This window comes from Fukomys damarensis, unplaced genomic scaffold, assembly GCF_012274545.1.
Source record: "Fukomys damarensis isolate Sample0158 unplaced genomic scaffold, DMR_v1.0_HiC HiC_scaffold_38, whole genome shotgun sequence".
NCBI classification, from domain to species: Eukaryota; Metazoa; Chordata; class Mammalia; order Rodentia; family Bathyergidae; genus Fukomys; species Fukomys damarensis.
This window is the reverse complement of record NW_022900950.1, coordinates 72,949,967-72,962,950: the sequence shown is the minus strand read 5'-3', so window position 1 is coordinate 72,962,950 and position 12,984 is coordinate 72,949,967. Positions and strand designations below refer to the sequence as shown.

The window sequence follows — 12,984 nt, the reverse complement described above, 5'->3', positions numbered from 1 at the left end:
TCAAATACTGTGTGAGACAAACTGACTGGACTTGGTCCTAGCCCTGTCACTGGATTCATCGGAGTGGCTGGCTGACAGAGGAGCGTATTCAAGTAGAAATTCCAGTTCTGTCCACAGGCGTCAGGCTGAGGAGTGAACTGTGAGGAGAAATCCTGCCAGACCGTGTGTGCCTGTCTATTCCTGCCGAGTATGCCAAGAACACAGGCCCTCGACTGCCCTTCGCTGGGCCGTTTCTCAGGGCTGCGTTGGCATCCTGTGAGTGACCTTGAGATGTGGTAATGTCTCTCCCAAGAAGAGGCACGCTTGCTTCCACTTGCTGTAAAAGAGGTGAATCTTAGTGTTGCTCTCCTGTAACACAAGCCACTGCACAACAGGCCCTTTGTATCACCTTGGGATTTATGGGAACGGGAAACTGACACAACATGAAACTCGACTATTAATTCTGCTGTAAGTAACAGTCTGTTGTTTCTGACCCAGCAGCCATGAAACTGTGGCCGGCTAAGTTTTTACAAAGGGGCAAGACATCAGGCCCTGCCGGGCAGGCTGCTGCACGCCTGTGGTCCCAGCACTCTGGGGAAACCAGCGAGACAATGTCTCAAAGGGAGCGGGGCTGAGGATGCGGCTCAGTGTGAAGACCCTGGGCTCACTCACCAGAACGAATAAATAAACATAGAAGAATTTTCTCCTCCCTAACTATTCTGCACCAAGACCGTTATCAGAAGAAAACCCTTGAGCACCCATCTGTTAGCCAGCTTCCTGTCACTGTGATGAAATACCCGGGACAATCAATTTACACGGAGGACAGGCTCACTGTGGCTTGTGGCTTCACAGGGGCAACCTGGCCCTGTTAGCTTTGGGCCTGTGGCGGCACAGCGCCTCACGGCAGGACATGTGGTGGAGAAACCCCGGTCCTGGGAAGTAGGAAGAGGCAGGGCCCAACAGTTCCCTCAAGGGCACCCCACTCCCAGTGACCTGACTTCCTTCCACGGGGCCTCCCTCCCTAAAGGTCCCATCGCCTCCTAATAGTGCCACGGGCTGGCGGGGACCGAGCCTGTAACACAAGGGCAGTTGGAGGACATTTCAGACCCAAACTAAAGCAATCTCTGAACTGATTCTTTGAAAGTAAACAACACAACCCTATTAGCACATCTCCAAGTTTCAGTAATTCTCTAATATTACTAAATATCCAGTTGTATCAATGAGTGATTTGTTGTTGGACATTGATATGTATATATCCTATTATTTTATTTTTGATAGACGAGATATCATGGTTACTCAAGTGGCCCTGAACTCTGGGCTCATGCAATCCTTCTGCCTCAGCCACCCAAGCAGTGGGACCTCAGATCATTGCTTCTGTTTGCAAACAGTTTGGTTCACAAACAGAAGCGTGTGGCAAAAAGTTTTGTTTGTAATCTCTATGTCAGGTGGCAAACACGACCTTGGCCATCTTTGCCACACAAACACAAACAGGGCCAGCCATCTTTCCCAGAACATACAACAAATTAAGTTTGTGAACTGAGGTACCACTGCACCTGGAACTACAGGGATGCACCACCGTGCTGAGGTCTAGGAGAAACAGCAATCCTCATGATTTATCCAAAAGGAATGGAAGGCTGTGTCCATAAGAAAACCTAATAGGAGAATGGGTAAACAAACTATAATATTGGTATGATGAAATAGTGGCAAGAGGAGTGAATAGATTCAGCATGGATGAACTTCAAGTTACTCCCAGCAACATTAACAGCTGAGTTTTGTGTTCATTTTTATGGTGAGCAAAAGCTAGAGGGTAGATACTAGGGCTCCATTTTTATGAAGTTTAACAACAAGCAAAATGAATCTACAGCGTTAGAAAACAGAACTATTCCTGCCTGTGTGTGTCTGTGTGTGCGTGCGCACGCGTGTGGTAGAGACGTAACACGCGGAAATGACTGGGATGGGCTGTGAAGGGATTTCCCAGGGTGCCTGCTGGAGTGTGCTGTATATTGGCGATTATATATTTGTCAGAACTCACAGGACTATGTACTCATTATTTAGCATCTGTGCAGCTGTGTGAATTGTGACTCACTTTAAACAGTGGGCACAGGGGCAGCCTGGCCTGGTGGCAAGGCACCTGCCTACGTGTGAGGCTGGTGGGGACAGGGGCTCGCTGCCCGCTGGGGTCTGCCCCACCGTGGGCCGGCCATCCATGCCTTCACACCACTCAGGGCTGGATCCAAGCCGACGTGCACGCAGGCTTCTTCACCTCCATGCTGCCAAGGAATCAGCTCGGTGGCCTGGGCATCACGTCCAGGATTACGTGGTCAGATCCAGCCATGACACCCAGCGCTCCAGTGTCCTCACCACTGAGGTAATTAATGCCCACTGCCAGGTCCTCACAAGGAGCCTCGCTCTCTGCGGCTGGGCACCGGCCCGTCATTTGGCTGCCGGCCCTGTGGGCACAGTCAGTGTGAGATGTTCTCCTCGGCAGTCCTATTCCAATGACATCCCCCTTCTCATCATCCTGGAGGTACTCAGCGCCCCCCAGTCCCCCGACAGTCTTGCTATGTAGTCCAGGCCAGCTGCAAACTCCTGGCTCAGCCTCCTGAGTACGAAGATTACAGGTATGTACCGCCATGTCTGCCTCTCAGCTTCTTCTGTGGTCTCTTCACTGCTTTCTTGTCACAAGATCGCCCATTTTGTGTCAACAAGTCAAACGTGACAGACCACCACCCATCCAGCAGGCAGACCCTGGCCCCTTCATGGGGACAATCAGTGGTGCCCTGGTAGGCAGCATCACAGTCAAGTGCTTCACTGCCCCGTTCTCCAACTACGGTGCCTCCCTGGGGCCTTCTCATGGCCCAACAAAGCCCAGCAAGGACCAGGCCTCTCTGCTCTTCCACATTCATCTGCCTCCAGAGGGCGCTATACATATGGATGAAGTTGACTGTTGTCAATGCTGATTTTTAAATGGTGCTGACGTTTCACACATATAAACAAGGGCACACCACTGTCTCCGTGGGATAGACTTAGGTAAAGTGCTGAGGTGGAGGGCCAGCCAAATGCCTTAATGCCTTTGGGAAGTAATTTTTCTGCTATGTGTGTGTTGCTATGTTGTGCAGGCTATGCAATCCTCCTGCCTCAGCCTCCTGAATAGGTGGGATGATAGGTGTATGTCTTGCCCAGCTAAGGAAGTAACAGCTTCAGCTGTTGCCATTGTGAGGGCTGGAGAATCATGTGGTGGGCCTTGATGGTCCTTCCATTAAGACTCTATCCAGTAAAGTGTACTTCAGCACAAATGGAGTAGTTTGTTTGTTTTGAGATGGAAGGGTCTCACTATACTGCCCAGGCTGGCCTGGAACTTCTGGGCACAAGCGATCTTCCTGCCTGAGCCTCCTGAGTAGCTGCAACTGAATACATGCACCTGGCTTATTTTTTATTTTATTAATGAAGAAATAAAGAGTCCAATTTTAGTATTAAGATGATTGATCCATTTTTGTGAAAAGTAAATAGACAAGCTGGGCATGATGGTACACGCCTATATCCCAGCACTCTGGGAGGCTGAGGCAGGAAGATAACAAGCTCAAGCCTAGCCTGGGCAATTTAGTGAGACCCTGTCTCAAAAATTTAAAAAAAGTAAATACAAGGGTTGGGGATATAACAGTGCGGAGGCCTTGTATTCAATCCCCAGTACTTAAAAAAAAAACCCAGTATTTAAAGATAAATAATACACACACACACACACACACACACACACACACACACACACACACAAATTAGGATTCCTTTAAAAACATCCAGCATGTGTCCCAGACTCTGAAATCTAAATCTGTTAACAGCGCTTGGATTAATTTGTCAGACTCCAAAACACGGTAGTGTTTTGTGCCGTGCTGGTGTGGAACTCTGGAGCCCAGGCTGGGCGCTGCTCCCACAGCACAGCCCTGCGGACGCTGCCTACCATCCGACGCCCCCTGCCTACCATCCCACGCCCCCAGCGTCTGGTTTCTAAGCAACACCAATGTAGGTCATCTACATGGAACCGAGAGAGGCTGACATCTCTCAGGGAGAGAAAAGTTCAGGCCTCCATTCACTCTGCGCAACTCTTATTGTGAGAACTGTAAGAGAAGCTGCAACTTCTACGGATCCATTCCGCTTGCCGAAGTGTAAGTAGAAATGTATGACTTTAGCACAGAGAAGGGTGAAGGGCTGCGCTGGGAATTGGGAGAGCTGGGCTTTACTTTGGGCTCTGACCGTATCTGTGTGACCCTCCGCAAAGCATTTAAGCGTGGCAGGCGCAGGGTGAGCTCTGGTCCCCCAGGACACCTCTGCAGGGCAAGGGAAGAGCTTGCGATTCACTGGGACGCCCCTAGATGGTGCTGTTGCTCTGAGAAGGATCCTTTCCTCTTAATTACAGAGAAGGAAAAGGCACAGGTTACAAAATGATTTCCCATTAGTTCTGGGGGAAAAAAAATCACTGCTTAAGAATTTATTCAATGGCATTCAAATGGCACTGAATCATAAATCATATGATATATATATAGAACAAACTGTTGATGACCACACCGAAGTGAACAGATCCCCTCAGTCCAAATTCCGTTCACAAGTTTCCCTAGGTATACCCTGTGTCTAAGCTCAAGAAATGGAGTAAGAAGTAAGCAATGATTGTTAAGAGTGTCGATTTCTAACCCTAAAGAAAGTATTTTTTCAAATGTTAGTCTAATGAACTGATAAATGTATCGATTTCTTTCACTCTGAATGTGGCAGTGTGATGACCAGACCTGTGACTTCCCTGAGCACCATGGCAGATATGCTGCATTGCCCCTCCAGCACATAAAGGGCACCTTTGAAAGAAATGTACTTTTAGTGCTCTAATAACATATTAAATGGGGGCCAGGGATTTAGCTCAGTGGTTCCACCACCTGCCTCGTAAGCCCAAGGACCTGAGGTTGATCCCCAGTACCAAAATAAACAAAAACATATTAAATGATGTTTCCAGTTTTTTGTTTTGTTTTGTTAGTGGGGATCGAACTCAGAACCTTGAGCTTGGAAGGCAGGCACGGGGCCACTGAGCTTAATCCCCAGCCGTCCAGTTTTAACCTAATAAAGAAAAAAGACTCAGAGACATGACTTAAGGAGGTTTGGATGAACATCAATTTTCACACAAAATTCCTCAAAGGAAACGGAATGTGTTTCTATTTCTCATGTATGAGATTGGCTAGACATAAAAATTATGTTTCTCCTTAAAGATGATGGAGTCTTCTCTTGAACTTAATCAATATACAACTAAGAAACTACCTAAGAAAACCCACTGGCTACATTTGTGCTTTCTACCAGTTCAGTGGGAAATAAACAGCAAGCAAAAAACAGCGTGATAAAACAAAACAGAACATGGTAACTATGAATTTTATTTCGACATAGATTTTTTTGTCAACAAATCAATAATATTGAGTAAATAATCTAAGAGTATCGCTAAATGTGAAAGTCACCCATCCATCCACACACCCACCCAGGCATCCACCCAGTACAGTGCAAAGGACTGGAGATAGATATAAGGTAAGTATGACACCACCGCCACTCAAAAATTCAGTCTAATTTCAGACAGGGACTTTGAGAAGTTCGGTTCAGTTTATTATAGTGTCAAGTAGATTTACAACTATTGCACTTATTCTGCTTACAAAAGGTCAACACTTTTTTTCAGAAGGTCAACATTTAAGAGGGATTTTTTTCTCTAGGAAAGATAGGTTTTCAGAATGTTCAATATAAGATGTTACAGCTACACAGGCAAAGATATAAAGCTCCTGTCCTATTCCACACCTTTGCCCCTCACTGCTGATGTTCAACCTACTGCCGATGAGCATCTAGTCTGGATACTGCTTTAAGTCATCCATTCTCATGAAGTTATTTCAGAGAGGAATCTGACGAGAATTCTTTCTACTCCTCTTTACTCAAAACGTAGAAAACACAGCTGCTGTACTCTAAAATCAAATGTAACCATACACCTGGGAGATGAGCTTTTGTCCAGTATGGAGTAAATATTGCTTCCTTTCAGAACTCCCCTTGGTGCTCAGCTAATGCTGGAACCGCTGGCTGTCTAGTGCTTTGGACAATGGGAGAAACAACGAAAGCTTAAAAAGTGGTCCAGCATATGAAACTCTTCTTGAAAACAGAAGAAAGTCATGAAATTATTGGCAAAGAATTTTACAATTCCAATGAAATTGAACTCCATCGATCTGTTTGGAAGATTGTCTTCAGCCTATCTGGCTTGAGCCCATAAATTGTAATTGATTCAGCCGTGCGAAGAACCACTTTTATCTTAAGATTGGAATGCATAACAATGGAGGACAGGGAAGTGGTTTTTCTGTTTACTCTAATAATCGCGCAGAGATGAGCTGGGGGAAAAAAGTACCAGCCTTCAGTCCTCTAAATTACTTTTCTTTCCGATTATATTGCAAAGAAAGGAGCTGTGGGGTCTTGGAACTGTTTTTCATCTTAACAATTGCTTTGTATTCTAAGATATTATATGTAATTCATAATGTACTACTAAAACAAGACACAAGTTTTATATATTACTGGGGTAATGCAAAGAAAATGAATTTTCCTTTGGGTACCAGTAATTGTCAAAGGAATGATTGCAGATTCAGAAAATGTGCTGTTAACATGAAGTATACTCTGAGGAGAGAAATAAGTACGGCACATATGTGGAAGGGTTAGTTGTATTAGCAAGGCATTTCAGGGATGCTTTTGGTTCTCTTCACTAAGTAAGACACGTCGAATTTTGACCCCTTTCAAATCCTCATTTGGCGAGCGAGAGTGGATTTCCCCACGTGCTTACAAATGCTCCTACTACTTCATCAACTCTCCCTCCTGGAGCACGGGTTTGCCCTGGCACTAAGGCTAATGCGCACAAGCTGTTAGAATTAATTTGAGTATCAAAAATGAAATTTAGATTACCAACCACGTCCTGACAGTTACAGCATGTAGAAAGTCAAACGTCCTCTTTTTAAAACTGAAGTGAAAAGTGAAGAAGCACGGTGACTTCACACAGACGTCCAAGGGTGACTTCCACGCGGAGGCCTCCCCACGCGGCCGTGCCCCCAGACGCCCTCCCCAGGGACGCGTCTCCGCCCTGCTAATCCCGCTAGATGTCCCGGCCTGGGTCCCTGGCTCATGTGTTTCTCTGTGTGCACACTGCTACTGTGAATGAAAGCTGACCACAAAATCTGCAAGTTTTCTGCTTTCAGAAGATTCTCCTGTACCATGTACACCTTAGATATTTGTTTTAAAAAAATAGTGCAAAAACGTATCTGATAGTCAGAGTTGATAGTTCAAGTGAGCTCTCGTGCCCAGGAATAGCCGAGTGTCACCTTTAGCCGACTTGTAGAAACTGGATGTAGCTTCTGGGAAATATCCCAGATTTCCCCATTACTTCTCCACTCATCCAGTCGTCATCGACAGATTCCAGCTCTGATATGACATCTCCCGCCTGCAGGAAGACAGGAGTGGGAGGAGTCAGTGGTTTCTATGAGGTGTGATGAGCATGGTGAGCAGCCCACCCGGAACAGCGTGAATAACCTTCTCTTTACAGAGCTCATTTATCTTGATTTGCAGAGAGGATTAAATGGTACAGTGGTACCTTGGTTCATGAATTTAATTCTTTCCGTGATTCTGGTCACAAACCCAATTGGGCCAGAGCAGAATCAAATTCAATAGGTTCAATGCTGACCTTATGGGGAAACTTGATTCAGTTCTCACCCAAATTGCTTTGTGACCAGAATTGTGGAAAAGAATTAAGTCTGTGAACTAAGGTACCACTGCACACCACAAAGACAAGCAAAATCTAATGACATCACTTGTTTATATGCTTCTTTTCCTCAAACTTCATTCCCACTGGGCATAATTGTAGTCCCAGCACTGTGGGAGGCTGAGACAGGAGGATCCCAAATTCAACCCCCCCCCCCCAAGGACTGGGTATGTAGCTCAGTGTGAAGGGTTCAATCCCCTGTAACAGCAAAGAAATAAGTAATTGCCATCGTCAGCCTTGCTGCACTTTAATTTCCTGCCACACACTATTCTGGGCACTATGGGAACAGCGAGGAAGAGCCTTGTTCTAGAGCCAGAAGATGAGCTGGCAGAGGGCGGAGAGCACAGTGCTGACAACCCATCAGGCAGGCAGAAAGGGCATCACTGGCGGCGACATGCAGGCAGCAACCCAGAGATGCGAGTGAGCCAGGCACGTCCTTAACGTGTGTCGTCCTACACTTTTCATTCAAACAGCTCTGCGGGCCTAGGGAGGGACGCTGTTATTACCGTCATTCCAGGGACGCGTTCAGAACTTAAAGCAAGGGAAACTAATTTCCTAAGTTCGCAGTACTACATGGACAGGGAGTGGCAGGACCAGGATCCAGCCCGTGTGTGAGCCCAGGACTATGTTCCTGCCCAGCCACACAGCCACACGTTACACGGACCTGTGAACTGAGATAGAGATGCGAGTGAGCCGGGCACGTCCTTAACGTGTGTCGTCCTACACTTTTCATTCAAACAGCTCTGCGGTCCTAGGGAGGGACGCTGTTATTACCGTCATTCCAGGGACGCGTTCAGAACTTAAAGCAAGGGAAACTAATTTCCTAAGTTCGCAGTACTACATGGACAGGGAGTGGCAGGACCAGGATCCAGCCCGTGTGTGAGCCCAGGACTATGTTCCTGCCCAGCCACACAGCCACACGTTACACGGACCTGTGAACTGAGGAAGGCTCCCTCGAGACTTGCTTTTTGTCTCTGTGCTGAGTGTTCTGCACTCCGCATCCATGCTCACACATAATGGTATTTCTCCAAGCATCTGTATTCTCAGCATCAAATTTGTATTTCTTCCTATGTTCAGAGGCTCACCCTGACTCAGAACCTCATGCAGTACTACATGGACAGGGAGTGGCAGGACCAGGATCCAGCCCATGTGTGAGCCCAGGACTATGTTCCTGCCCAGCCACACAGCCACACGTTACACGGACCTGTGAACTGAAGAAGGCTCCCTCGAGACTTGCTTTTTGTCTCTGTGCTGAGTGTTCCGCACTCCGCATCCATGCTCACACATAGTGGTATTTCTCCAAGCATCCGTATTCTCAGCATCAAATTTGTATTTCTTCCTATGTTCAGAGGCTCACCCTGACTCAGAACCTCAGCCTCTCGAGTAGCTGGGGTTAAAGGCATGTGCCATTGTACCCAGCTACTCTTTTTATTCTTTATGGTTTTCTAACCATTTCTATAATATCTGGGTTTTAGATATTATAATGAAGGCCAGGCGTGGTGGTGCACACCTGTAATCCCAGCACTCGGGAGGATGAGGTAGGAGGATCGCTGTGAGTTTGAGGCCAGACTGGGCTACACAGTGAATTCCAGGTCAGTCTCAACTACACAGTGAGACCCTGTCTCAAAAAACAAAACAAAACAAAACAAAAGATCCTATAATGAAAAACAAAAGAAAAAAGAGAGTGGAAGCAAAAAAAAAAAAGGATTCCAAAATGGTCCAAGTCCTGGCTACTTTATACCAGGGTTTAAGGGATCGAACTCAGGTCCTTGTTCTTGCAAGGCAGGCGCCAGAACCACTGAGCTAAATCCCTGACTTGGCTACTTTGAAAAAATATCTTTATGAGATTAATTTGATTTTGTCTGTAGCCCTAGTATAACTGCTTTCTGGAAAAATGGGTTAGATTAAGACTTTTCTTTATGGAAAATGGAAAGGAAACAGGTTGATTATTATGTCATTAATTCACTCTCCTAAGATCTGTAAAATTCTGGCTATTCAAGATTTCAGTTTCAAGCATGTTCCTAGATTTCAACATAATGGATTACCAAAACTAGTTTTCTTAGCTCTGGTCCATACCCACCCTTCAGGTCAGTTTCCAGAGGTGAGAATTATTTTAAAAATGAAGTTCTATCTATTAACATCCTGTGGCTAATAAAATATTAATGACCTGTACTACTGAAACCTGGGCAGAGTCTCTTACCAAAAACCCTTAGAAGTCGGGTGTGGGGTGCATGACTGTCATCCCCAGTACTCTAGGAGAGGCTGGCACAGGAGGACTGGGAATTTGAGCCCAGCTGGGAAAGCTTAATGACTTAGTGAGACCCTGTCTCACAAATAAAAACATTTTAAAAAAAAGGGCTGGAGATGTAGCACAGCAAAGGCCCTGGTTTCAATCCCCAGTGCTGCAAAAACAGAAACAAAAACAAAAACAAAAAACCTTCACAACTACCTTAGAGTCCTACATCTGGGAAATGAAGACAACCAGCTCTCTGGAGGGTTCTAAGAGTTCTGTTATTTAACTTGAGAAAACTGAAAGGCCACAATAACATCCACAAAGTTTGAATTCAGATTCTTCACTTGCAGTAACCTTTCAGGTAAAGGTAAGGAATAAATTTTCAGCCACTGACTCTCAAGATGGAAAAGGATTAAGGCAGAAGTTTTCAAACTTTTGGATGTTAAGGATCAAGACTTTTTTTAAGGAAAGGAATATAGGGTCACTGACTTAGTTTTGCACAGTGAGGGTATAAGAAGTATCTATCTATCCTTTGCTGTTTTTCATAACAGAAGTCACTGTAATACAGGAAGGTAAGCATCCTCAGAACAGGGCACACCTTCGCCTGCTCCCGCCTCCTGCAGGCCCCAAGTACTGAGTGCCCATCTTTCTTCCCCTAGCTGGTGGACAAGGGGAAGCCCTGCTTGGCGCTCACTGCTCTAAGCTGCCTCTGGCCCAGTCTCCCTTCTAGGCCCCATGGAGCACCAGAGAGGGCACCTCGGCACCTCGGCACCGCCACCCCACCCTCCCTGCCGCAGTCGCAGTCCTGGCTGCATCACCCCGTGTCACACCTCATGGCACTGCCCTGGCTGTTCTTACTGCGGCCCAACCGTGACTGAGGAAACAGAACCACGGACGTTTTCAAGAGGCACTTCTTTGGTAAGACTGGGGCTGTATTTTAAGCTTCGCTAAAGAAAACTTCGCAAAGTACCTCAGCCTTTTAGGACTATTTCCCAAATAGTCCCTCTGGTCAGTGGTTTTTTTTTTTTGGACAAGGTCTCCCTATATAGCACAGGTTGGCCTTGAACTCGTGAACATCCTGCCTCTGCCTCCTGAGTCTGGGATAACAAGCGTGCGCCATCATGCCTGGCTGGTCAGGGCTTTTGTGGATAAGAATATAGTGCCTTAGGAGTCTACAACGCTTCCCTGGCCAACAGTAGCAGGGAACATGTGATTTCTCCAAGAACCTCAACTGCAGGACAGCAGCAGCGAGGGCCATGGGGGTGACCCTTCATTAGGGTGAGAATACCCATGTTCCTGGGAAATGAAAACGCCCGTGTCACTGAGATCTGCTGTTATAAAGGACAGCGGGACTGTTAAGCCAAGATTTCTCTAATTCCTAAATGCCCGGCTGATCATGTCATTTATCTGTCCTATTTGCCTCATTCACTTTTTCTACTGCCTAGCCTTACAAGTAGGGTGAGATCGCTTCATTCTAGGGTAAGAATCAGTATTCCACCCACACAGTCTACCCTTTAATGGAGACATTTCAAAACCTCTAGTGCTTAGTGCAGGAAAGACACAGGTTCTGACCTTGAAGGAGAGCTCATCCTCATTCTCCCCGTGGAAATCATACAAGGCTTTGGCCTTCTTCCCCTTCGCGCCTACAGCAGACATACTTTTTGCCTCAGCTGTAAAGACACCAGAAATCCAAATATGTGGAAAGAAACAGGCTGCATCCCTGAGCAAGTATTTTAAGAAACCCTGTATCATTCTTAGGACATCATTTTAAATTAATTTTGAACTTATTTAACTTGCAAAATAATGAAAGACTTTTTTTAGTAGAAAATAAGATACAAAATACATTTAGGAGACAAAATTAGCCATTATTTAGTACAGGCATTTTTACTTTTTTCCCCCGTAACTCTGACAAAGCAGTGTATGAGTCTACCGAACTTCACCCATCGGTGAGTTTTCCCAGTGCAGATACACGAACTGTGTGGCCGAGGGGAGAGAGAGGTACCAGCTCCAGAGGAGTCAGGCTCCCCCTGGGGTAGGAGCTTGCCGTCCTACCTGGGCAGGGCTGCACAAACACTGCCGGGAAGGTCCCCTCCTTGTCACGCAGTCGGCCCCGGTACCAGTCGGAGTCGAGCCGCTCAAGGATCAGGATCCGGTCTCCCCTCTTGAAGGACAAGTCATCACTGGTCTCAGCTGTAAAACTGTAGCCGCTCAAGGAAGGATCCGGTCTCCCCTCTTGAAGGACAAGTCATCACTGGTCTCAGCTGTAAAACTGTGAAGAGCTCTGCACCATTCTCCGGAAAGGCTGTTATCCTGTCACAAAAGCCAGTTGGGTAAGACATATGAGGGGTTTCTTTTGAGCTGTACAAAGCTTAAAAAATAGGAATAAAAGCTAAGGAGTTATAAGACTTCAGAGCCAGAAGGCTTCTTTAAATTACCGAGAACTTTATGTTGCTATCAAGTTTCAGGAATAAAAGTTTCCAGTAATGTTTTCCTTGAAACAAGTTTAAATGACAAGTCTGACATAATTTGTGGCTTTACTGTTTTTTTCCCCCTGTATCAGGAATCGAACTCAGGACCTTCAACTTGCTGGACAGGTGTGGGGCCAAGGAGCTACAACTCCAGCCCAGCTTTGATGTTTTTAAGGGATTTGTAAAGCTTAAGCAAAAACTTTTTTTATATTCTGATATTAATTAAAATTATTTAAAAGCATCAAATACTTATGCACAGTATGACACTGAGAAAATTCTGACAAAGTAACTTTCAGGGAAGCTCTTTATCTAAATTGGGGAGGATCGATGGCCAGGCTGTTAATTTCCACATCTTTCCTTGATTCAGGGACTCAGATTCCTTAGCTTTATGAGGCACAGTTGACTGCTGGTCAGGGTTACCAGCCCCAGGAGGCGGGCTTGGACTTGCTGCACTCCACAGAAACTCTCCGCCCAAACACAGTGTCTCTGCCAGGGCGGGATGGGGG

At 46.1% G+C, this 12,984-nt stretch overlaps 1 protein-coding gene across 1 annotated transcript in view; it reads right to left on the bottom strand.

Annotated features, from left to right (window-relative positions):
* Positions 1-5,418: 5,418 nt before the first annotated feature.
* The window catches only part of Sh3d19 (SH3 domain containing 19), a 33,838-nt gene continuing 26,272 nt past the window's right edge, over positions 5,419-12,984 (bottom strand). The window contains exons 12-15 of the mRNA XM_033759953.1: positions 12,241-12,320; positions 12,063-12,169; positions 11,583-11,680; positions 5,419-7,459 (exon numbers count right to left, since the gene is read on the bottom strand). Coding sequence (XP_033615844.1) covers positions 7,343-7,459; positions 11,583-11,680; positions 12,063-12,169; positions 12,241-12,320 — 402 coding nt within the window. The 3' untranslated portion in view covers positions 5,419-7,342. The remainder of the gene's footprint in view (positions 7,460-11,582; positions 11,681-12,062; positions 12,170-12,240; positions 12,321-12,984) is intronic.